At 54.5% G+C, this 25,203-nt stretch overlaps 1 protein-coding gene across 1 annotated transcript; it reads right to left on the minus strand.

The window, feature by feature from the left end:
* Positions 1 to 5,105: 5,105 nt before the first annotated feature.
* On the minus strand, positions 5,106 to 20,995 carry RBCK1 (RANBP2-type and C3HC4-type zinc finger containing 1). Its single transcript, XM_028524817.2, has 12 exons — positions 20,277 to 20,995; positions 19,066 to 19,210; positions 14,275 to 14,368; positions 13,967 to 14,165; positions 12,727 to 12,848; positions 12,470 to 12,643; positions 11,221 to 11,381; positions 10,164 to 10,275; positions 8,195 to 8,374; positions 7,452 to 7,550; positions 6,968 to 7,111; positions 5,106 to 5,813 (listed from the first exon to the last, which is right to left on the minus strand). Exons 1-12 carry the CDS (start codon positions 20,296 to 20,298, stop codon positions 5,733 to 5,735), a joined length of 1,533 nt encoding a protein of 510 aa, XP_028380618.1. The 5' UTR covers positions 20,299 to 20,995; the 3' UTR covers positions 5,106 to 5,732.
* Positions 20,996 to 25,203: the final 4,208 nt, after the last annotated feature.

Here is a 25,203-nt window from a genome sequence, read left to right on the forward strand (position 1 = left end):
CTGCAGCGGGGGTCCCACCTGGGGTGGGTGTGATGTGGATGGGTTCATCTGGGAAGTGGCAGATACGTTGTGACAAAGGTGGTTCTTTCAGGGTCCAGAGCTGACGACGTGACAGGTGTCCCCAGGCTTCTCCCTCAGCCAGTCGCACACGGACAGCAGCATTGCCACTCCCTGCCACGGCACCGAGCTGTGTGTGAACCAACATCGAAGGGGTTGGTGGGGGGCGGGGAAGGAGGGGCACGTGGCCAGGGTCCTGAGGCCACAGCCCTTCGGAGCCCGGGAAGCAGGTGGCATTTGCTTCTGTTGTGACCTAAGAAGGAGCAAGTTCATCCGTTTTATAGCTTTGCTGACATCAGGATTCGCCCCATTGGTGAGAAGAAAACAATCTTTTTACCTTCAGGTGGTTTACTGTTCTGTAATGAATATGTGTAAATATTTTGTACAGAGCCCTATATGAAATACACAGCCATATGTGGTTACTAATCTCCTCTCCTGTCGTTCTCTCCACCCACCACTTGTCTGGAGTGGAACCTGGTCTCAGACACCTGGCCTTGGTGCGCCCACCTCCCGCCCCTGGCCTGCGACCGTGTCTGCGGACTCCCGGGCAGCCTTGCCTTGCCTTGCCCGGAGAGCCAGGACAATACCTGCAGCCCTGTTTCTTTCTTTCTTTCTTTCTTTTTTTAAAGATTTTATTTATTTATTTTTAGGGAGGTGGGGGGAGAGAGAGAGAGAGGGAGAGAGAGAGAGAGAGAGAGAGAGAAACATCAATGTGCGGTTGCTGGGGGTTATGGCCTGCAACCCAGGAATGTACCCTGGCTGGGAATTGAACCTGGGACACTTTGGTTCCCAGCCCGCGCTCAATCCACTGAGCTACGCCAGCCAGGGGTCTGCAGCCCTGTTTCTATTTCACCTGCGAGAAGTATGACCTACACACCCCAGCTGGCAGCCGCTGGGTGCTGCTAGTCAGTCAAGCAGCACAAGGGGTGTGGGATGTGAGCCAGGAGTGATCTTGGCTATTGCTCTCACCGTGTTCTGGGGATGCCATTCCTGAGGGCCGACATTCGGGTCTGGACCTGGACCAGAGCCTGGTGTGACTGCCGCGCTGCCTCCACGTGGAATTTCTGTCCACAAAGGAGCTCTGAGAGCTTTTTCTTGCCAGCCTTTCCCAACATCTTCACACTCCCAGCTGTTGGGTAGCAGGAGCCCCGAGTGGTGCCAAGTGCCTGCTGCCTCCACCCCATGGATGGGCCGGTCACGGGAGCAAGAATCCATGTCGTCTGGGATGTTGAACGTTTCCCTGGCCGAGAGGGGAGGGTGCCCAAGGCTGAGCTGGCACCACAGCTCCCTGACCTTGTTCCACCACCGTAGGCCAGCTGCCCACGCTGCTCTGCGACCTGCCTAGTGGAGAACACGGGGCTGGCCAGGACACCGCCCTGCGTCTGGGAGCTCTGCCTCAGAGCTGCATTGAAGGGAGTTTGGGTGGCAGGCACTGGCGCTTTTGTAAGAGTTGATGGTTCAGTAGGGGGATTTTGAGAAATGGGACACTGAAGGAAAGTTATGTATGGCATAAGCAATGTTTTGTCTCCAGTTCCCCTAAAATTCTTGGAATTTCCTGCTGAGTGTCTTTTGTTCATGATTCCCTTTTGATCCCACCTGAGTTCATGCTAATGGGGTGACACAGTGGGACCCCCAGGTAGCCTCAGAGTGGGGTCGGTCACCAGAAAGGCCAAGCAGGAAAATTTCAGTCTGATCCACGGACCTCCAAGGACGGGAGGGGAGGCTGGAGATGGGACTCTACAAACTCTTCATTCAGGGACTTGGAGTGCCTCCGGCGGGGGTGGGGGCAGGGGTGTCCAGGGAGGGCTTGGGAGACCTGCGCCCTCTCCCCGTACCTTGCAGAATCTGCAAACTCAAGTGTTTTCCTGAGTTCTGAGAGCCCTACTAACAAATCACTGAATCTGAGAGGGAGTTGTAGAAACCTCTGAACTTGAAGTGGGCCAGGTAGAAGCGTGGGTAGCCGGGAACCCTACCTGGCTGGCATCTGAAGTGAGGCAGTCTTGTGAGGCTGAGCCCTTTGACTTGTGGGATCTGATGTTAACTCCAAGTGGTGTGAGAACGGAATTGCTGGGCACGCAGCTGGTGCCGGAGAATGAGAGAGGTGGTGTCGGGAAACCGCATGATATGCAAGGCTGAGGGGAAAGTAGTATACAAATAACAGCTGGATAAAGAGTGGGTGTTTTGTGGACCACAAAGCCCAGGACGACTGGAGTTTGGGGTTTGTGCAGAGACGGAGAAGGCAGTGTCAGCGGAAGGGAGCTTAGGGTTCAGGTCAGGGACGGCTCTGGGCATCTGGGCACCGTGGAGGGAGCGGGGCCCCAGGCGGCTCAGGAGGGGAGGACGGGCCACGACCAGATGGGTTTTAGAACGATTATTAGTGGCATCGTGGCAAGTGTGTTACTTCATGGCAGTCTGAGCTTCTGCAGGTCAGCACCATCCCATACGGTTTAGTGAAATGTCTGGGAAAGTGCTTTGCAAACTGTGAGGTCATGCAAGTGTTTTGATTCCATTGCAGTGAACATTTATTAGTCAGCAAATGCCTTTAGCCAACCCTGTGCTTCGGCCCACACTCATTCAGGGATTACGTGGTGACAGAGGAGTAGGCCAAAGGCTTTTGCCAAATCCAGCCGAGAGAGGACGCGGCCTGCCCTTACCTTCTTTCCTGGCCCTGCCGTCCCCCGTCCTGTTTTCTCCTCTGGCTCCCGCTTCCCGCTGCCTTTCGAGTCTTCACAGGGGCCCCGCCCTGGCAGTCTCCCCCCCCCCCCCTCCCCCGACTGACTTACAGATGGGTGGAATCTGCCCAGGCCCCTTGGTGAGTGGCAAGGCTGTGGGGCCGCCACGGCTTCCTGCTCACGCCAGCAGCAGCTGCTCCTCTGAGCAGTGGGCCTCCACTCCCCCTCCTGCTCTGGGGGACTGGCTATATCCCTCAGGTACATGGGGGACCTCCTGCTGCTGCTTCAGGTAGGCGGTTTGAGTCCGAAGCCCAGGGGGTGTGGGTTCAAGTCTGCTCTGGCCGGTGATGGGTTCTCAAGATCCCGGGCCCCAGCCTGGGGTGACCCCTTGGGCGAGGGTGGCACCTCCCCTTGACCCTGCAGTAGAGAGCGCTTGTGAGCCTGCCTATCTTTTTTCTTTTTTTTTGTAATTGATTTCAGAGAGAGGAAGAGCAGGGGAGAGAGAGAAAAAACCCATTTGTTCTACTTATTTGTGTATTGGCTGATTCTTGTACATGCCCTGACTGGGGATCAAACCCCCAATTTTGGTGCATTGTGAAAACACTCTAACCAACCGAGCTGCCCCGCCAGGGTGAACCTGCTTAACTTTGATCCTTCACCCACTGGCCTGCTGAGTGCGGCACCGGAGGCTGGAACCCTGGGGCCGCCCTGCGCCCTCCACTTTGGCTGCAGCACTCAAACTCCCTGTTTGTGTTGGGGTGAACGAAGTGGGCCAAGTGGAAGACGGCCAATGAAGCCTTCTTCCTGTCCTGTCCTCACTTTTGAAACAGCCATAGGTATCCCTGGCTGGTGTGGCTCAGTGGATTGAGCCCCAGACTGGGAACCCAAGGGTCACCGGTTTGACCCCTGGTCAGGGCACATGCCTTGGTTGTGGGCCAGGTCCCTGGTGGGGGGTCACTCGAGGGCAACCACACACTGATGTTTCTCTCCCTTTTTCCCTCCCTTCCCCTCTCTAGAAATAAAATCTTTAAAAAAGAACAGCCATTGGTAGAGAAGTACTTCCTTAATAGCTGTTAATATTTATGAGGAAAAGAATGGCGCAAGGGCACTGGAAAGACCTCATCGCAAGGCGCGCTGGGGATGATAAAGACCAGAGTCAACCCAAGGGTGGAGGACGCCCTGGTGAAGGGAGCTACTGTACACGCTCAGCTGTTCCTGCCACGGGGAAATGGCAGCCTGGGGTTACTGAGCTTCACCTTTTTGAAGAAAGGCTAGGCATGTAGATTTTAATAGTTTCTCAATTTAAAAATCATGGCCACGAATTCGTATTTCTAAAACAATACTAGGCAGGCTAGGTCCTGCCCGTGGCTCACCAGTGTGCATCCTCTGAACCAAGAGAACGGTTTTCGCTTTTCTCTCGTGCCCAGGCCCCCGAAGGATGCCAAGATGGGCCCTGGCAGGAGAGGCGGAGGGAGGGGCCGCTAAGAGAAAGCATTCTGCCCCGACCTGGGCCCCATCTCACTCCTGCAATCCAGGTCTTAATGCTTCTGCGTCCTCCAAGTTGGTGGCTCTGCCAGACCATGCGTCACTCCCACATAGGAGGCTGCCCTTCAGCTTGGACAGCTGCTGAGCCGGCACTGGAAGGGCAAGCGGCCACGCGTGTTCTCTGATAGCTCTGCTCACGGTGCCTGGGGTCACCTCTTTCTAGTCGTGGCATCTGAGGACAGGGTGGCAGTGAGTTTCCAGAGGCTAGAATGAGCCCATTCCCCCAAAACCACATGCCCCAACTGCTGGAGCCTGGAGTTCAGGCCTTAATGGCAGAGACACGCCCCACCCTTGTGATGATTCACAGCGCACACACCAACCTGGGTCTCACCAGGGGGAGGGGGTGTCTGAGACTGCAGCGAAAACTTGAGAACGGACACACAGAACTGCATTACTAATCTCCGACCAGCACAGCAAAGGGACCAATGACTACTGCTGGACTGACACTGTGACCTCTTGCCTGAGATGGTAAAATCAGGATGGACAACCCCACCCCTCAACAGCAGCAGTTTCGCCTGATCCTGAGATGTAATTCCCCAACCCTGGATGGCCACTGAGTGGCCCGGGGGCGCAGCGAGCCTTTCCTGCCCAGGCGCATCTGCTGCTCAGCCCCTCCCCAGCCCTCAAGTCCACACGGGTCTGCAGGCACTGCTTCCAGACTCCCAGCACTCTGTAAACCCCGCCCGTCCGGGGAGCATCCTGCCGCCTCGAGCTGGGCACAGGGGCCACGCAGCTTGTGCATACACTTCCTGCTGCAGCTCCTGGAGAGCCTGGGATCCTGCGTGTGTGCAGAGTCCCTGTCCGTGTCCTCTCACAGACATCACACTCGTCCCTTCCTGGAAAACCACTTTAATTAGCTTACACCAGTGGCAAAGAGGGAGCAGCGGAACCTGGGCCAGGTGGGCTGTGCTCCAGAAACCGCCAGGTCTCCCTCTGGGCTCCGAAGAGGATTAGCAGCAGTTCCAAGGGGCCCCAGGCCTCCAACAGCAAAGCCAGAGAAAGGACGGCCCCAGAAGGCCGACGGGAAGTGGCAGGTGTGAGTGCTCCGTTGTGGGAGACTTGGCGGAAGGGGGGGTGGGAGTGTGTGGGCTCACACGGGGCTCTCGGAGGCTCCATCCCGCAAGGCCTCTGGCCAGGGCTGTGTTTCAGGCTGGGTCAGGCAGAGTGGGAGCCGCAAGGAAGAGGTGAGAGGTCTGGCCAGCAAGCCCCAGGGAAGGGCAAAGGCACTGGGGCAGAGGCGGCTGTGGACAACGGCCAGCTCAGGCAGGGCGCTTGCAACACCGTAGCAAACAAGGCCATCACCCATGCAGCTCAGGGTCTTGGCCTCTGCGGGACCCCAGTCTCAGCCAAGTGCAAAGGCATCTCCCAAGCCAGAAATCACAGCCAAAGACCCTGCCCTCTCCCACAGCAACTTGTGGACACGGGGCTGGGTCGGCATGGGCACGGGCCACCTGCGTCTCAGTGGCAGTTCTGACAGCTGGGGTGGCAGGGGATCCCATTCACCCGGCAGCGGCAGCCCCCGCTGGTGTCTCCAGGGCCCTAGAGGACGGGGAAGAGAAAGTCAGCGCAGGGAAGACAGTGCCCCCCCCCCCACTATTCCATCACACCCCAACACGGCGCACACTCCACTCCAGGCTGGCACTCAGGCAGGTCCCCCTGCTTCTCAGCTGGCCCTCTCAGCCTCGGCGACCTGACAGGGGCCATTGTGAAGGCCTTTCTATGCACCCCAGTTCCATGGCCGCCGTCGGCCTACCCCAGACCCACAGCAGGGAAAGGCGCTGAGGGACTGTATTTGGTAAGGGCCGGCCCCTCTGCTGCCCCCGCCTCAGTGCCTGCGTGCCTGTAACCACCATAGCCCCCAACTCCGGGAACACCCCCTGGGCAGCCACCGCACGAGAAGATGGGTGCCCTGCTGAGCACCTTCCCCACACCTTTTCATTGGACTCTGACAAGCAGCCTGAGTGAGACAGGCCCAGCTGTCGCCTCCATTTTACAGACGAAGAAACTGATGCTCAGAGGAGGCAGGGACAGCCGGGGCCACACCACCCGCGTGTGCCAGAGCCAGGCACCCGAGCCGCCTGACTCCAGACCGAGCCCTTCATCGCTGTCCTCGGGGGCAAGGGGCACAGCCTGTTTCTGTGAAGAGCCAGACAGTTCTTTCTGGCTTCGGAGGCCACACGTCCCTGCCTTCGCAGCACCAATGCAGCCAGAGACCGCCCGCAAAGGAAGGAGCGCGCCTGTGCTCCCCCAGCACTTCCTGTAGACACTGACGTTCAGATTCCGTATCATTTGTTTTCAACTTTATTCCTTAATTTACTGATTTTCAGAGACGGAGAGGAAACGGGAGCAAGAGAAACACCGATTTGTTGTTCTACTTATTCATGCACTCAGTGGATGATTCTTGTGTGTGTCCTGACCGGGGATCGAACCCACAACCTTGGTTATATCAAGCTGATGCTCTAACCAACCGAGCTACCTGGCCAGGGCCAGATTTCATATAATTTTCACATCACAAAATATTCTTTTGATATTTTTCAACCATTTAAGAAATGTAAGAAACATTCCTACTTCACAAGCTTACAATCGCAGGCCCGGGGTTGGATGGGCCCCTGGGCTGCAGTTTGCCAAACCTCACCCTCGGGCAAGGCCCGCACCCCCCACCTGTCCTGAGCCTCTGCTCCCCGAGGACTCACCCCCGGCCCCCAGCGCGGGCCCTTGGTGACCCAGCAGATCTCCGTGTGGCAGACGGTGCAGCGGATCCAGTCACAGCCGTCCTTCTTCTGCACCACGATCCGGCACTGCGGGCAGTGCATGGCCTCCCCCTGCTGCAGCATGCACTGGGGCGAAGGGGGCGGAGCGGGGGCTGACCTCGGGCTTTCGGGCAGCTGCTCGGCCTCAGCCCCTGCCTCCACCCTCCCCAGCATCCTCCCCGCTGCAGAGGGAAACTGGAGACCCCGCCCCCAGAGCTGTGGCATCCCTCTCCTAGGCTCCTTGTTTCTGTGGCCTCCTCCCTCCACCCGCGCACCTATCCCAAGTGCCAGCTCTACATGGGAGTGACACCAGCAGGGAGGTCAGAGCCTCAGGGCCCTGTGAACTGCAGCCCTTCAGAGAAGCCCCCACCCCCTGCCAGCTCCCAGAACTCAAACCCCCAGGTCCTCAGCCCTGCTCCAGCCTCACCCTCAGCATCTCCGTCGTCTGCCGGGCGGCCACATCGTTCTGAGCCCGCAGGGCCAGGTCGTCCTGGTACTCCTTACAGTTCATCTTCTCGTGGATGGCCTGCAGCGAGTGAGGGGCTCGGGTGAGAGAAGGTTCCGCAGGAATCTGGGGAGGCAGGGAACACAACAGGCACCCACACACGCGCACTGCGCCTCTAGGTGCTGTGTCTGACGGGACCTCGCTTTCTGGGCCACATCCCCATTTGACAGAAGACACGAAGGCCAGGCAGGTGAAGTCGGGGTCAGCATGTATAATAATGTATACCATTTATTTCACATCCCGACGGGCATGGAAACCCCAGACCACCCTTCACCCAGGCCGTGGCCCCTCTGGCTAGGTTTGGCCTCAGGCAAGCCCAGGGCTCTGAGACCGAGCCTGCTCGGGGCGCCCAGGCCCAGACTTGCCTCCTCTTCACCAGCCTCTCAAACATCAACTGCGGAGATGAGGGGAGGCAGCTAGGGACAGGCCTGGGTTTGAGGCCAATCAGAGTAGGGCAGGGGTTGGGGCTTAGTGTGGGGTCAGGGCTCAGGCCAGGGTCAGAGCTTGGTCCAAGGCTTAGGCTCAGGTTGGGGCCCAGGCCAGGGACCCTCAATGATGTGCAGCCCCAAGTCATGACACCCAGGCCCTTCATGGAACAAGCACTGATGGGCAGGGAGCGCCTGGTGGGACTAGGGTGAGCAGGCAGCGCGGGCCCCCAGCCGCACCTTGCAGACCAGGCAGTTGACGCGCAAACACACGGGGCAGGTGAACTCATTGACATCGTCCTCGAAGAAGCACCAGCCCTTGCAGTCCAGGGTCTTGCAGTGGTAGCTGAAGGCACTACGGTTCTCGGCAATGGAGATGCCCAGGTCCAGGAACCGCTGGTACTCCTCGGGGCTCAGCAGCTGCCGACAGACCACAGCCTTGGTCTCCGGGGTTCAGAACACCTGACAGGTGGCGCTCCCAGCCACCGAACACCCTCCTGGAAGCCCCCAACCCGTAAAGGACAATCCGGCCCCCAGATTCTTTTCTTCACATCAGTATTTTAAAACTCCATTCAGAAGGTGGATTAAAAGTTCTAAAGGAAGACGGTGATGATGGCTGCACAACAATAATGTGAATATACGTTTTGTCCTTTATTTTTATTGTTGACAATGTGGATACACTTAATACCACAGAACCACACATTTAAAAATGGCTACTACACCCTGGCTGGCATAGCTCAGTGGATTGAGCTCGGGCTGAGAACCAAAGCATCGCAGGCTCGATTCCCAGTCAGGGCACATGCCTGGGTTGCGGGCCAGGCCCCCGGTGGGGGGCGCTCGAGAGGCAACCACACATTGCTGTTTCTCTCCCTCTCTTTCTCCCTCCCTTGCCTTCTCTCTAAAAGTAAATAAATAGAATCTTTAAAAAACAGCCCTGGCTGGTGTGGCTCAGTGGACTGAATGCCAGCCAGCCTGCAAACCAAAGGGTCGTCAGTTCAATTCCCAGTCAGGGCACGTCGTGCCTGGGTTGTGAGCCAGGTCCCCAGTAGGGGGTGCGTGAGAGGCAGCCACATTGCTGTTTCTTTCCCTTTCTCCCCCACCTTCCCTCTCTCTATAAACAAACAAATAAAATCTTAAAAAAATAAAGAATGTTTATAAAAAATATTCAAAAATAATAAAAACCATGAATCAAGCCAAACAGTCCACTTTACAACTGGGGAAGGGAGACCAGGGAAGGGAGAAACCTGCTCGAGATCACCAGCAATCAGGGAGGGAACGTGACAGTAACACCGTCAGTAACAGGAACAGCAGCAAACACACAGACGGAGGCGGCACGGTGACAGACTGCTGGAGGAATGGCCCCAGTTTGTTCACGTCTCCCCGACTCCACACTCCCGGGTGGTCCCCTCCGCACAGAATTTGGCCTTGAGCACATGACTTGCTTTAGCCAGTGGAGCAGCAGCAAGAGGGAGACGTGCCAACTTGGAAAGCACTCTCGCCCTGGGGCCGCCCACTGGCCGCCCTCGGAACTGACACAGCACATGAGCGGCCTGGCCAGCCTGCCCCAGGATGGGAGGCCTCAGTGGGAAGAGACACAGTCATCCTGGCCATCACAGATAAGGTCATCATATGTCAGCCCAGGACAGCTGACCCACCAGCTAAGCCCGGATGAGATCAGCCAGGCCCCGCCTGGACCAGAAGAATCATCCAGATAAGCCCAACTGAATTACTAACTTGCAGATTCATGAGCTAAAGAAACGGTGGTTGTTGTAAGCCACTAAGCCTGAGTGACCTGCTACCCAGCAAAAGCTAACTGACAAGGGCTTACCCTGTGTTGCACACCACTCCAAATCCTTAGCACATTCCCTCTACTGTAACCTTCACAACTCTCGAAACAGAAACTAACTTGACTTTCACTTTAACCAGGAGAAGATGGAGGCACTGAGAGGCTGAGTATCTGACTGGAGGTCACCCAGGGCCACTGTTAACTGCTTGGCTGCCTCTTCTTCATAAGCAGGGTTCTTGACTCACCATCTCCCCCCATTCCTGTCCTGTTCACTGCTTGGGTCCCCAGCATCCCACCCAGAGAAGGCTCTCGGATAAGTGTCTGCTGCCTGAGACCGGCACCCCGAGCCAGTTCCCGCCTGCCAGCTCAGGGCCCAGCTCCCCGGGACCAGGTGCGCCCCTGCCACGTGCGCGCCAGCCTTACCGCCCGGATCTCCCTCTCCAGCAGCTTGCCCGAGCACGAGTAGGTGTTGTCGATGAAGGGGCAGGCGACCTCTGCCTCCTGGCTGTTGCGGATGGTGCCCTGCAGACACTCCCTGGGGGTGGGGGACAGAGTAAAGGTGAGGATCACCTGAACCTCACCCATCGGGACAGGTAGGCTTCGCCTCAGCACTTCTCTTTCTCCCTGTCCCTCCCACCAACCTGTCACCGTGGCCCCAACTGCTGCCCACCCCACTGCTCCAGTCCAGGTGTCCATCCTTGACCTCCTGGAGGACTGCAGCAGCCTCCTCCAGGGCTCCCTGTGTCCCCATGTCCCTCCCCAGTGACTCCCACCCCATCAGGCTGAGAACAAGCCCGAGCCCCTAACTGTGCTCACGAGAGCCCCCCCACCCCTGACTTGCCTCCCTAATGCCTCCGTCCACCCCTCTGCGGCAGCCACACCGAACCCTCGTTCGTTGTCCCAGACCGGCCAGGCACACGCCCACACCAGCTGCCTCCAGGGCTTCCCTGCCGCCCTGCTGGGGCTGGGACCCGCTCTTTCCCCACAGTCCACTGGTACTAGCCATTTGTCACAATTCACAATTATGTCAGTGGTTATTGGATGAATAATTGGCGTCCCCACTGGAACGTCAACCCCAGAAGGCAGTAACTGAACTTTTTGGTCCCTCCTGGATCCCCAGGTGGAACACAGTCCCTGGCACCCAGGGGCTGCTCACCAAACAGCAGGATGTGCCCTCCACAGCCCGGGATGGATGGGCCAGGAGCGCAGGCTCGGAAGGGGGCAGGCTGCCCACCACCAGGCGCAGGGTGAGAGGTTGGCTCAGGCGGCCAGGGCCTCAATGCCCCTGCATGGGCCTGGGTCAGGAGTGAGGGGCGCAGGCGCTAGAGCCAGAATGCCTGAGCCGCGTGGCCTCTGTACCTCACATGCCTCCCCGGCAGGGTCTTGTGGGTGTCCAATGAGATGTGAGCAGAGCACCCACCCCCTTTCTGCCCTGGTTAATTGGTGGCTGGACGACACTTGGCTGGGGGTGGGGCCGCACCTGCAGAAGGTATGCAGACACTCCCGCAGCACCACAGCCTCGCCGGGCGCCAGCGCCGAGTAGCACACAGGGCACTCGGCGGGCTCCGTGTTCAGCACCAGGCTCCTCTGATCCAGCTGGACGTGCTGCAGGTAGTTCCCCTCCTGCTGCTGCTGCTTCCGCTGGGCACAGGGGGCGGGGCCGGGGCAGGTCAGACCAGGAAGTGGCCAGGACTAGGGGGTCAGTCAGATCCCAGAATTCGGGCAAGGCTGAGAGACAGGATACTCGGGCAGCAGTGGGGGTGGCCAGCCAGTGAGCATGAGCCAGGGCCACTGGGAAGGGTAGGACCCAGGGCAGGAGGAGGGCCAGGCAGAAGCAAGTTGGGGCTGCAACCAGGGGTCAAGCCGGGCAAAGGAGCGATGGTGGTGCTGGTGGTAAGGAAAGGGGGTCAGAGGCAACAGGGCTCACATTTCTGCCAAGCTGGGTGGGGCTGGGGCCGGCCAGGGGATGGAGGTGGAGCACTGAGTAGGTCAGGGGTACGGGAAGGGGAAGTGATGAAGTTAGGGAGCAGAGAAAGGCAGCAGGGAGGACGGGCCAGGCCAAGGTTGCAGATGGCACCAGGAGTGAGTTCATGGTGGGGGTGGGCAAGGGCAGCACCAGGTCCAAGGGAACGCAGGTGGAGGACAGGGCATCTGACCTGAATGGGGAACATTCAAGGTCAGGTGTCTCTGTGGAACCAGCGCTTGGGCCAAGACTGGGAGACTGGGGGCGGGACCAGAGGGTGTAGGCCAGGAGGGGGTTGACCTCCCAGGGAGCAGGGAGGTACCGGGTCCTGGGGTCACAGGAAGTCAGGGGTGGGCTGCAGCCAGAGAGGCAGGGCAGTTGGAAATAGTAAGGTCCAGGGTGAGGTCAAGGCTGAATGAAGCAGAGCTAGGTCACAGGCAGACGAGGGAGTGGCAGATGGGGCGCAGTCAGGGTCTCAGCCAGGGTGCTGGGGTCCCTATCAGGTACACTTGTATGCACAATTGGTGTGTACGTCAAAGCTGGGGGCGGAGCCACAACCCACAAGGGGGCAGGACATGTTTGTCTGGATGGGCGGAACAGCCAGCAAGCAAGGGAGGGTTGCAGTGAAGTGAAGGGGTCACTGCCTGCCCTTTATCTATGAGGGGACAAGGCAACACCTGGGGAGAAGCAGCAGTGTGGAGGAGCCTCCCTTCCTGGCCACCGCCTCCCGGCCCAGTCTGCGGGTTCTGGGGACATCCCTGCCCACCTGCTGGTACTGGCGCAGCGCCTCCTCCTCCCCGGCCAGCCGCGCTCGCTCCTCCGCGTCGGGCTGGTACGTGGGGGGCACCTGGTAGTTCTCGGGCCGCGCCCGGCAGCACATCTCGCAGCCAGGGCGCGTGGGCTTGTTGATGAAGGTGCAGCCAGGGCACTGCCAGCCCACCTGGGGACGAGGGGCTGGTGAGCTCGGTGCGCTGAGGGTCTCGGGCAGCGTTAAGTCAGGGATGCAGGGGACGCACAGCTTACCGGTGGGGGCTCCGGAGTGGTGTCGGGCTGCCCCTGACCCGGCTCCTGGGGGGCCCCAGGCTTCGGGGGTGCCAGCTCCAGTGGGCCCCTGGACTGCAGCGTGAGGTCCTTGAAGCCCAGATCTGGAAAGATCGGTTGAGAGGCTGGAGGACCCATACACCCCACTTTGTCCACACCCCCTGGTCAGCCAGGAACCCTGCACCCTGCACCGAGCCCCCTCTTCTCCTCTCCAGTTTCCCGGGAAGGGTCTCCAGCTTCGTCCTACCAGGTGGGCCCAGACCTGGCTGAGTGTCCTGGAGCCCACAGGGGTCAGAGTCCGTCCGCCACCCAGAAACGCTCCCGTGTCCTCAGGGCTCAAAACCCTGCCTCACAACCGACCTCCCGTGCCCTGAGGTGATGCTCCCAGGACAGACAGCACTCCTCAGGTGGTCCGATCCATTTGTGAGGAGACACGGGACCAAAACCAAGAACCGGCCTGGACTAGAAACGCCAGTGCAGGAGGGTCCAGGGGAAACCGAGGGCAGCGAAGACTAGAGGGGACGGCGGGGGGGGGGGGGGGGGGGGGGGACGGGGACGGGGGCCCGGACGCAGGGCTCTTGTTCCGAAGGACAGCACGGTGACAGCGCTGCCTCGGGGCCGGTCTCCTCAGCCTGACAGCTGTCTGCGGCAACGTGCGAAAACGGGCCTTCTTTTTGCAGGAAACACACACCCAAGTATTTACGGGAGAGGGCCTTCGTGTCTGCACCACCCTCCCAAAACAGTTCCGGAAAACATTACTTACATGCACACAAATAAGCTTTATAAATAACACTCTCCACAGAAGGATAAAGCAGAACAAAAAGGGTAAAATGTTAACACCTGGGGAACCCACACACAGGGTCCACGGGGATTTGTTATACAGTTCTGTGTATGATTTTGTAACTTTTCTGTAGGTTTGAACTATTTTAAAATATGAAGTAAAAAGCGTCAACACTAGTGACTATCATCTTCTCTAATGCACAGATTGAGAAAGCTAGCGCACAAAGACAGGACGGGCCTCACCTAAGGCCACGGAGCTGACCAACGCCAGAGCCAGGACTAAACACAGCCCCTCCCCCCAGACCGCTGTCCCCAAGACGCCCCGAAATGACTACCTCCTGGCATGTCCTTTGCCCCCCTCCCCCACTAGGGGTGAGACCCTCCAGTCTGGCCCCAGGACCTCGGGAGGGCCCGTCCTCACGCAGCAGCAGCAGAGCCTCACCTTCCAGCATCCGCAGCTGGCGCTCCCGCTGCAGCTCCTGGGGGCTGAGGGAGGTGTTGCGGGCCGACAGCAGGTAGAGGTAGGCGCGGTCGCCATTCCGCCGCACCCCGTGCGAGTGGAGCGTCTCCTGGTCCCGGGCCAACCGCTGCCCGATCACCCACTGCTGCAGGGCCGCTGGGAAGCCGTAGTCCAGGAACACCTGGGGCGGGGGATGGAGGGAGGGGGCAGGGGAGAGGAACCAGGTACAGTCAGAGCGCCACGGGAAGCCTCCCTCCGCCCTGACCTCTCCCTTCAGTCCCCTCACTCACCATGTCCTTGAGGGAAGCCACTGTCATGTCAGGGTGCACTGTGAGCCAGATGGTGACCGTGTGCATCTGAGCGTCTTCCACCCTCACCCACAGCCTGCGGAGAACGGGGGTGGTAACAAGGGCTCTGGCTGCAGGTCCGACCTCAGCAACCAGCTCTCAGCATGGGCACGTTTGTACACTTGTGCAACACACACACACACACACATGAGCCCCCAGGAAGTGTGAGGGGTCTCTTTCCTGGATTCTCGCACTCTGGTGCTTCCTCCTTTATAAGAACCCCCTGCTGAAGCCCCTCCAGCGGCCCCACGCTGCTCTGGGGATAAAGTCCGCACTCCCCGTGCACGCAAAGGCCTCGGGACCTGGCCCCTCACCACTCTCCAGCCTCTTCTACCATTCTCTCCCTTGCTCCTTAGCCAGGCACCCTGGTTATTTTTTACCGCATGCCAAGCCTCTACAAGGCACTCCACAGGTAATTAACTCGTTTAATCCTCTCCACAAACCCCTGAGGCAGCACTGCGTCCATCCCCAGCTTACAGATAAAAACACTGGTGACAGGCAGGCTGGCTGACTCTGCCAAGGAAGCAATTAGTAAGTGTCAGAGGCCGATTTCAATCCAAACAGTCCCATTCCAGAGAAAGCGGCTTTCAACACCAACTGTCTCCAGGATCCCAACACGGTTTTGGAAGACCGAAACCCTAAAGGGGAGAGCTGAGATGCAAAACCAGGACTGATCCCAGACGAAGCATAAATTAGGATACCCAGCAGTAACAGTAAAGTTCACTTTGTACCTTCAGAGGGATTTGGGAGAACATCAAGCAATCGGAACATGAGGAAGAACTCCTGGAAACTGACAAGTGACTCCCGATTAACCCAGCCTTGAGCTCCAACTACAAGTCCCCCGGGAAAGCGAGAGAGAGTAGATGGCACCCTGAAGAGGCAATTAATAAATGCAGAATGTAGGAAAAATTCTAAAGGTCAAAGACCAGCTTTCTTAAAGAGAAAAATTAATGGCATAAAAATAGAGGAGAATAACAAAGGCTTAGACAATAATAAGAAGCACTGTGTGTAGATCTCCTTTGGTTCCTGATCAGAACAAACAAGTATAAAAAGCAGAAATGAGGTAATTAGGGAAAGTTGAATATAAACAGATTGGGGGAGTTAAAAGAATTAGTAATTTTTTAGGTGTGAAAATGGTGTTGAGATTATTTTTGAGTCCTTATTTTTTTAAAGACATCAAATTATTCATGAATGAAATAACATCTGAGATTTACTTTAAAATATTCCAGAAAATACTCTCAAAATGCTTCAGGATAATGATTTTTAACATCTAGCCAACTATCAATGAAGTGAGAGTGAAACAGAAATTTTTAGACATGTAAAGACTTAAAAGTTTACCATCTACTTTCTCATATGAAGTTTTGAAGTAGCCCTGGCTGGTGTGGCTCAGTGGATTGAGTGCCGGCCTGTGGACAAAGGGTCACCGGTTCAATTCCCAATGTAGGGCACTGCCTGGGTTGTGGGCCAGGTTCCCAGCAGAGGGTGCACGAGAGCTAACCGCACATTGATGTTTCTCTCCCTCACTCTCTCCCTCGCTTTCTCTCTTCCTTCCCCTCTCTAATAATAAATAAATAAATAAAATCTTTTTTAAAAAGTGTTTGAAATAAAAGAAATACAAATAGCTGAGTATGATCCAGAAGAATGGAGGAGAACTAAAAGGAAATTAAGAGGGCTGACCTCCACCATCAAAACGTGAAACATAAGAGTACATACATTTTCAGCCCGAGTGTCCATTAACACATGAGTGGATGAAACAACTATGGGACATTCACACAATGGAATGCTACTTGGGTAAAAAAAAAAAAAAAAAGAAGAAGAAGAAGAAGAAGAAGAAGAAAGCTTTACCCTTTGCAACAGTATGGATGGACCTGGAGGATATTATGCTAAGTGAGACAAGCCAGGCAGAGAAAGACAAATACTGTATGATTTCACTCATATGTGGAATCTAATGAACAAACTAACCAAGAAAACAGAGGCAGACTCATAGATGGACAGCAGACGACAGCCAGTCAGAGCGGGGAGGTTGGGGGCGGAGGGATGGCACAAACAGGGAAAAGGACTCACGGACATGGACAACAGTGTGGTGATTGCTGAGGGGGAGGGGGCAGAAGGGGACTAAATGGTAATGGGAAAAATATAAAAAAGATTATGTATTTTTTTAAAAGTACATACATTTTCAACTGTACTACTTATCCTACAATGAATAATATTTCCAAAATTCAAGTACTATACATGCTATTTTAGTGGGTTTAGATTTTTAGAATCAATCTAGAAGCAAAGCATAGAAGCCTTAATTATAGTTTAAAAAAAAAAACAAAAAACAGAAGCTACAAGCTATAACTTTAGCACCAATGACAAAAAAATATAGCTGGAGCTCTCGTATCCAATGCCATCAGTCATGCTGATCAGTTTAATCAGCAAATTCATTGAAGCGGAGAATCGCAGAAACAGCCACAGACGAACCTCCAACACTTCACTCCACCTCACAAGTCACCACACACAGCCGTCTGCCGATCTCCCGGTGGACGGCCAGTGGCTGCTCTTCGAGTGTGAATCTGCCACTGGAGTTTCCCGTGATTTTCATTTTTGGATGAACCACATACATGGTCCATGCTTTGCAGTATCAGTTTTTTCTTTAAGGTGGAGCAAAAAATTAAAGACGCTCTCAAAGCATCTCGTTACAGAACTCTTGTGGATTTGTACCATTTTTTCTTACAACTGCCTCACCCTAGAGTGGTAAGGGGTTTTTTTGGCAACGCGTCTCCCTGTCGTCTTTCCGAAGCCATCAACTTATTTTTCACAGAAACAATTCTCTTCTGACACTCACGCTTTATTGCCTGATGTAACAGCTAATTACATTATGTTATTACAGTAACAAGTACAATGGCTATAAATGAAGCTGTGGTGCAGCGGCATGTTATATATATGTATCACATACATAAAATCAATATGTACATGATATATAGTATATATCACATGGAGAGGGGACAGGAAGGGGAGGGAGACAAACAGAGATGGAGAGAAACATTGACTGGCTGCCTTCTGTACACACCCTCCGTGGGGATGGAATCTGTGACCCGGGCACATGCCCCGACCAGGAATCACGTGCACTGCTGTCTCCCTGGCTATAGTTCACACGCTCCCTCCAGGCTAGGAGAGTAAGTTCTGGTCTGCGGGAATTATGTGGAAGAAGTGTGTGTAACTTTCTGAGCTGTGCCCTTCAAAGAAGGGTGGGAGGGGTGGCCCTTCTCCCCTCCCTCCTTCCCGCTGGTAAGGATGCTGATGTGATGACTGGAGCTGGAGTGACCGTTTCGGACACAGCTGTGAACCTCGGAATGGGGGCCACAAACCACAGAACAACAAGACAGGAGAAGCATGAGACTCAGGCCTGCGGGGGCAGAGCCTCCCCATCTGGACTGCCTGCCATCAAACTCGTTTAGGCCACCGTGATTGTGTGTTTTCCCGTAATAGGAGACCCAACATCCTAATTCACCCCTAACAACCCCAGAAGATAGCTACTATGCCCCATTTTTCAAATGACAGAAACGGAAACTCTGAGAAGTGAAATGACCTGCCCTCGACCTCACAGTTGATTAGTGCCAGAGCCGGGGTTGGAAGGCAGGTCTCCCCTCACCAGAACCTGCCAGTCAGAGTGACTGTTCTAAGCAGCGCTCCGAGGGTCCTGAGTCCTTGCTGGGTCGGTGAGGATCCCACATACACACTCTTTGGTTTATTCTCACTGACCCATTCATTCCTCAAGGCTATCAGAAGGAATCCCGACACCCAGTGGATCACCCAACCTGTCCACAAGCACGGGGAGAGGCGAGGGCCAACACCTGCAGGTGGAAGAGCCGTGACCTTGGAAAGGGCCACGAGTTCCCCCACACTACCAGTGGTTCTCGCGGTGCAGCTGGGTGAAGGAGCAGTACTCTCCAGCTCCAGCTCCACCATTACTGCTAATATAAGTGAAGTTTAAAAAAATTCTTACCTAATAAACAATTTAGGACTGTCATGTCTGCTTAACAATGTTCTCTAATTTGCTAAAACTACTTGTCTGCAGATTGTTTCATGAATGCATTGTCATATTATGAAAGTCAGCTCTGGTCGGGTAGCTCATTTGGTTAGAGCACCATCCCAATACATCAAGGTGCAGGTTCAATCCCCCGTTAGGACACATACAAGAATCAACCTAATGAATGTATAAGTAGAACAACAGATCAATGTTTCTCTCTCTCTTTCTCTCTCTAAAAAAGTCATTCAATAAATAAAAAATTTAGCCCTGACCAAGTGGCTAAGATGGTCAAAGCATCCTTGCATACTCCCAGAAAGGTTGCAGGTTCAATCCCTAGTCAGGGAGCGTGCAGGAGGCAACTGATGGATGCTTCTCCCTCACATCGATGTTTCTCTTTCTCCCTCTCTCTCAAATCAATAAACATATCCTTGGGTGAGGATTTCAATAAATAAATAATTTTTAAAAATTATGAAAGTTAAAGTAAAACAGTTTCTGAAGACTTAAGTGATGGTATATCTCATTTCTTGTAAGACAAACACCTTTGTCTTTATCTTATCAGGGAGTTTTCCATGTCCATGTTTAAAATGCTGTTTGGTATAATAGGTATAAAATAAATTCTGTAAAAGAGAAAAACACGAGTAACTGTTCTATGGGTAGGAGTACATTCTGGCCCGCTGGGCTTCAGCGCACCCTGTGCCCCGGGCCAGCCACACACTCCTCACCTGATGTCCTGTGTTGGGGAGACCTCCGGCTTCAGCTGCACTCTCACGGGCATGCGCTGCTCTGCCAGCCAGATGGCACACTGCATAGCCACCTGTTCGTCCCCGCCAGCCACTGCTCGGGTAAGTCTCAGGGCCATCTCCTCCGCTAAAATTCAACACAGGGACAGCCAATTAAAATGGTTTATTTTTCAGGAGCTGGGGATGAGGACTAAGACAGGAGGTGATCCTTTGCACAAGCTGCTGCTTCTGTCTTCCTGGTGAACTCCTACATATCCTGGGAAGCCTTCTCTGATACTCCCCAGGCCCCCTGCCTGCTCATTTAGTTCTGTTTTTCCTTCATATTCCTCCCCAAGTCCCCCTTACTTCCATTCATTTACCTGATGAGAATTTACTAAGCTCCTACTGTGTGCCAGCCACTGTCCCAGAAAGGGACAGTGTAATTCATTGCTGAATTACATAAACAGGATCTTTCATCCTGGTGAAAAGACAGACAAATGTAATAAGAGAAAACAGGCTGTGAAGCATGTTGGTAACAAAATAAACAGGGCAAGGAAATCGGGGAAGGCTTCTAGGAGGAGGTGGCATTGAAGTGAGACCTGAAAGAGGAGAAACTGGATCTTTCAAGACCCAGTCAGGAAGAGTGTTCCAGGTGGACAGACAGGTAAGAGCAAAGGCCTTGAGCAAGAAGTGGTTGGATTGGATCAGAAAAAGTCAGTGGGGCTCCAGCAGAATAAGCAATGGGGTGAATGGAGGAAGGCTTGAGGCCAGCCAAGCCAGCAGGGCCTTGCCGACTACCCAAGGGCTCTGGGCTTTGTTGGAAGAACACAGAGAAGCACAGGAGGGTTTCTGAGCAGAGTGGTGACTACGTTCTACAACACAAGGTGGAGGGGGCTAGAGGGGAGGCAAGGATCCTTAGTATTCAGATCAGTGACGTCTGTCTCCCCCACCAGCCTGGGGAAGTTTCCTGTGTCCTCTGAGAGCTCCCATGTCAGCCCAGCGCTGGCCCACGGAGGCCTCATGGGCATCACAGCAATGAATGACCAGACAGCTCCAATAGTAACTGGGCCCCCAGGGAGGAAACTGAAGCGCAAGTGGGCTGAGGGACCAGGGCTAAAGCCCCTCTCCCAGGCCTTTCTTGGCAGGGGAGGCAGGGTCCTGGCAGGGTCAACCTTCCACCCGAAGTTTCCCAGTCGCATCCAGCCTGTTCCCACCTTTCTTGGTCTTCTCGTCCATCTGGCGTGGTTGCTCCCATCACCCCAGGAAGGGGCTCTAGCTCCGGGGAAATGCTATCTCCAGGTCACCAGGCAAAGGGAGAGCGATCAGGAGCAAATCAGCCCCTGCCGGTGGCCTCCAGCGTGGCCCAAGCCTCCTTCGTGCCTCGGTGTCCCCTGCAGCAGTCGGGTAGCATCACACTACCCGAGGACCGGGGCCTGGGCCTGGGATAGAGGACAAGCCAGGACCCTGGGAGGCAGGAGGTTCCGAGCCAAGCCCGCAAAGGGCTTGGGACAGGCCTCGGGGCGAGGGGAGGGTGCGGTGCGGCCACACCGCACAGCCGGGACGCTGGAAAGCCCCGGGCAGGGCCCCCACTTCTCCCTGCTGGGAGCGCCCCGGTGCCCAGGATTTCAGCCAAACTCCCAGCCCTCCAGCCCCAGTGAGTCGGGAGGAGGGGAGCAGTTTCGGCGGAAGAGAAAGTGAAAGTGGAGGCCCCGGAAGTGGGGGCGGGAGATTGTCACAGGATCCGGGACACCCTACCCCATCCTGTCCCCGGCGCCCGGCCACCCTAGGCGGTTGCTGGCGCACACTGCCCTGCTCCAGTCCACAGCGGCCCCGGGCGCTCAATCTGTCAGCCCCGAGCAGCCTTCACCCACCCCCAATGGACTCCCGATTCCGCGACCTTCTCTCTGCTGCGGGGCCCCGCCCGCACTTCCGTCGGGTAAGGGGGGGGGGGTGCGGGGGGGGCAGGGGCGGGGCAGCGGCCGGGGCCGCGGATTGGACGGAGCGGGCCTCTGCTCGGCGGAACCACCCGGCACGCGGGGGAGCAGACCCGGTCCTTAGCGGGATGTGCCGAAGAGGAAACGGAGACTAAGTTTAAGAACTGCCCGAGGCCACAGAGTCGGGTTTGAATTCAGGCCTGGCAGGCCCTGGAAGCCGCCCTCAGCCAGATTCTGCCTCCTCTCGGCGATCACTCTCCACCTGTTCATTGGGCCGCTCATGAAGTTTGCGTTTGCCTGCGGCACGCTGGAGGCTCTTGGCATCGTCCAAACAACTGTCCCTTCTTTTCCTCCCACTCCTCATCCCATAGATCGTCAGATCCTGAGGGGTCCCCCTTCAGAATAGATTCAGAATCTGTCACCTCGCCCCCCCTCCCCCGCACACCCCATTCCGCTGTTCATCATTTCTTCTCGGGTGTTTTACAACCTCCTCTTTGGGCTCTTGCTTCTCCTTTTGGCCCCTATAGCCCCATTTTCCATTCAGCTGCCAGAGGGTCCTGCTAGAATGTAAATCAGACTCTGTCACTCCTCAAAACACTCCCCATAGTTTCCATCTCACTCAGAAGTCTGGTAAAAAGCTTGTGAACTGCCTCCTCTCCTTCTTTGACTGCTGTCCCCTGGCTCACTCCCTTCCGGCCCCCATGGCCTGAGTCCTAGAACAAGGCAGACTATACGCCCACCTCTGGGCCTTTGCATTTGCCACAATCCAAACACCTTCATGGCTTGCTCTCTCCCTTTATTTTGGTTTCTATCCAAAGGTTTTCCCTGTCCTCTCTATCTGAAATTTCACATACATATCTACATCCAGCATTTCATAGTCCCCCTTCCTGGCTTCATTTCCCCCCAAATCATGAATTACTATCTAACAGCAAATTTTACTTATTTATCTTGTTTTTGGTCCGTTTCCCTCTTCTAGGGGGCAGGGACTTTTGTCTGTTTTGCTGCCTGCTGTGTTTCTGGTGCTCACCGATTCTATGTTAATTCAATGAATGAATCTCAGACTTTCATCTGGTATCACTTTCCTTTTGCCTGAAATGCACCCCTTAAAAGAGGTTCTCAACCTGGGCTGTACTTTTGATTTCCCTGGGGGAGCTTTTAAAAACCTTAAAGCCCAAGCCACATCTCAGAGCAACTGATTCAGAATCCCTAGGGGTGAGTATTTTTACTGGGTATAGAATCTAGCTGGCATTCCAGCACGGTGAAGATGGCAGCATTCCATTCATTGTCTCTTAGCTTCCATGGTTGCCGTGGAGACATCATCACCTGTCAGTGTGACTTGTTCTTTTTTAAAACAGCTTTATTGCGATATAATTTATTAACTGTAAGATCCACCTACCTAAAGTGTATAATGTAATGTTTTTTATTTATTTTAAAGCATTTTACTTTGTTTTAGGTTTTATGTATTTATTTTCAGAGAGAGGGGAAGGAAGGGAGAAAGAGGAGAAAAACATCAACATGTGGTTGCCTCTCGCATGCCCCCAACTAGGGATCCAGATGGCAACCCAGGCACCTGCCCTGACTGGGAATTGAACCAGCGACCTTCCGGGTCACGGGCTGGCGCTCAATCCACTGAGCCACACCAGTCAGGGTTAATTTTAGAACATTTTTATCACCCCTAAAAAAACCCAGCAGCAAACCTGTACCCATTAGCAGACACTCCTTGTCTCCCACTCTCTAGCCCCCAGCATGAATCCACTTTTTGTCTCTACATATTTTCCTATTCTGGACATTTTATATTAATTACATCTTACAGTACATGGTTCTTTGTGACTGCCTTCTTTCACATAGCATCCATGTTGTATTACTGTTCTTTCTAAAGTAATCTCTCTGCTTTCCCCATTTAATGCTTTTAAGATTTTATCTTTGTCTCTGATTTTTTGCATTTTCACTATGATGTGTCTACATGTGAATACTTATAGAGTCTCTTGAATCTGTGATTGATGTCTGATTCCTATCTCAGTAATGTCCTCTTTAGCCACATCTAATCTCCTGTTTAACTCATCTTCTGGATTAATTTTGGTTAATGTTTTTTTTTTCAATTTTATAAGTTCAGTTAGGTTTTCAAGTCTGTTAGGTCATTTGATATATGTAATTCCTGTACTTTGGCCATAGTTTCAATTTTTTTTAAAGATTTTATTTATTTATTTCTAGAGAGTGAGGGAGGAGAGAAGGGAAGGGAATGACAAAGATAGGGAGAGAAACATCAATGCGTGGTTGGCTCTCACGTGGCCCCCACTGGGGACGTGGCCTGCAAGCCAGGCATGTGCTCTGAATCCAACCGGTGACTCTTTGGTTCACAGCCTGTGCTCAATCCACTGAACCACACCAGCCAGAGCTCAAGCTTGTTCTTTTTGTAAGCCCTATTAGTAAACACTTTTATTTTATCATCTGTGTCCAATAATATTGCTCTCCAAACTCTAGATGTCTGCGTCTGCTGTTTTTCACTCCTGTTGCCTTGTTTCTCCTGCTGATTCTGCTGGCTTGTGGTGGTCGTGTCCCCTTAAGCCCTGAGGTCACCTGCACAAATTTGTATTTGGAGCAGATACGTACTTTCTGGTATTCTGGTCTTTGCCTCAGCCCTTCGAGGGCAGAGCTGGCAGCCACTTTGGACATCCTTTATCCTGGTGGGCAAACTCCCACCATTAGAACCTGGGTTTGGTCCCCAGTGTACTCTGTGCCACCCTGGACAAGACATCCCCGCCTCTGGGCCTCAGTTTTCCCTCCATACAACGGTGACTATCACGGTCCCTCCCTTATGGGGATGCTGTGAGACTCTGCATCAGCTATTGGTTACTGATAAGTAACAAATTACCCTGAAACTGAGTAGCTTCAAACAACAGTTTCTAGGGGTTAAGAGTTCGGGAATGGTTATGCCACTTGACTAAAAGTCTCCCGTGATGGTGTAGTTAAGATTTTCGCTGGGGCTTCAGTCAAAGGCTTGATGGAGCTGGAGGAGAGGCTTTCAAGAAAGGCCACTTATATGGCTGGTTGGTGCTGGTGATCGCAGGGCGCCTGAGTCGCTGATCACGTGGACCTCTCCACAGGGTTCCGAGAGTGTTCCAGCCACCTGGCAGCTGGCTTTCCCCAGAACAGTTGATGCAGGGGAACAAGGCAAGAGCTATAGTATCTTTTACGGCCTAGCATTAAAAGCCATGCTTCATCATTTGCAGTTGTCTATTAGTTACACTGCTCAGCCCCACTCTGGGTGGGAGAGAACTAACAAGGGCACAGATAACAGGGGGCAAGGACCACTGGGGCTAACTATCACACGTCAAATGAGATAATGCATGTAGAGCACTGGACACCATGCGAATGGTGGGTGTGTGCTCACAGTAAACAGGAACCACCCCTAATAAGCGTCCTGGCTTTGCTCTAGGCAGGTAGGATCTAGAGAGCAACAGCTTTTGTTCAGTCATTCAACAAACACTCGCTGAGCAGCTATGTGTTCCAGACACTATTCTAGGAGCTGGGGACATGACAGTAAACAAAACATAGTATGAAACACAGACAAACAGATCTAGAATGTTCTGCCAGGTGGTGCTAAGTGCTCTAAAGAACCACAAAGGCAGGGAAGTGGGGAGAGAATGATAAGGGGATGTGGGCTGCATGTCTGTCCCCATAAAGCTGGCACGATGGCTGTGGCTCAGACAGTGACCTCTGGTAAAGCCCTCCCACACCTGTGGGCCCATCCTAGCCTCACAGGCAGGTATAGTTTACATGCGTTTTACACCTGGGCTGGGGTCAAACAGGCACAGAAAGGGCCGAAATGAGCTGAGTCCCCAAGGAATCAGGATTTCTCCCAATAAAGAGGTTCTTCAAACAGGATGCTCAGCAGCATCGCTAGGAGGCTCGTTAGTGAGCAGAGCCTGGGGCGCCCAACTCACTAGGTCTGGGCAGAGCCCAAGGATCTGCATCTTTCAGCTGGCACCCCAGGGGGCTGCTGCAGGGCTGCAGGGTGAGGGCTTCAATGGTGCAGGGACCTTCTCTGACAAGTGTCAGAAGAGGTTCCAGGTCCAGCCTCAAGGGACAGGCAGGCTTAGCCACACAGCGAGCAAGAGGGTAGGCGGAGGCCCACAGACACCAAGCAGCTGGGTTCAAGTGTGTTGACTTCTCAAGTACTGCAGTGCCACCTCCCTTGTTCCTCAGG

Source organism: Phyllostomus discolor, chromosome 9, assembly GCF_004126475.2.
Source record: "Phyllostomus discolor isolate MPI-MPIP mPhyDis1 chromosome 9, mPhyDis1.pri.v3, whole genome shotgun sequence".
Classification (NCBI taxonomy): domain Eukaryota; kingdom Metazoa; phylum Chordata; class Mammalia; order Chiroptera; family Phyllostomidae; genus Phyllostomus; species Phyllostomus discolor.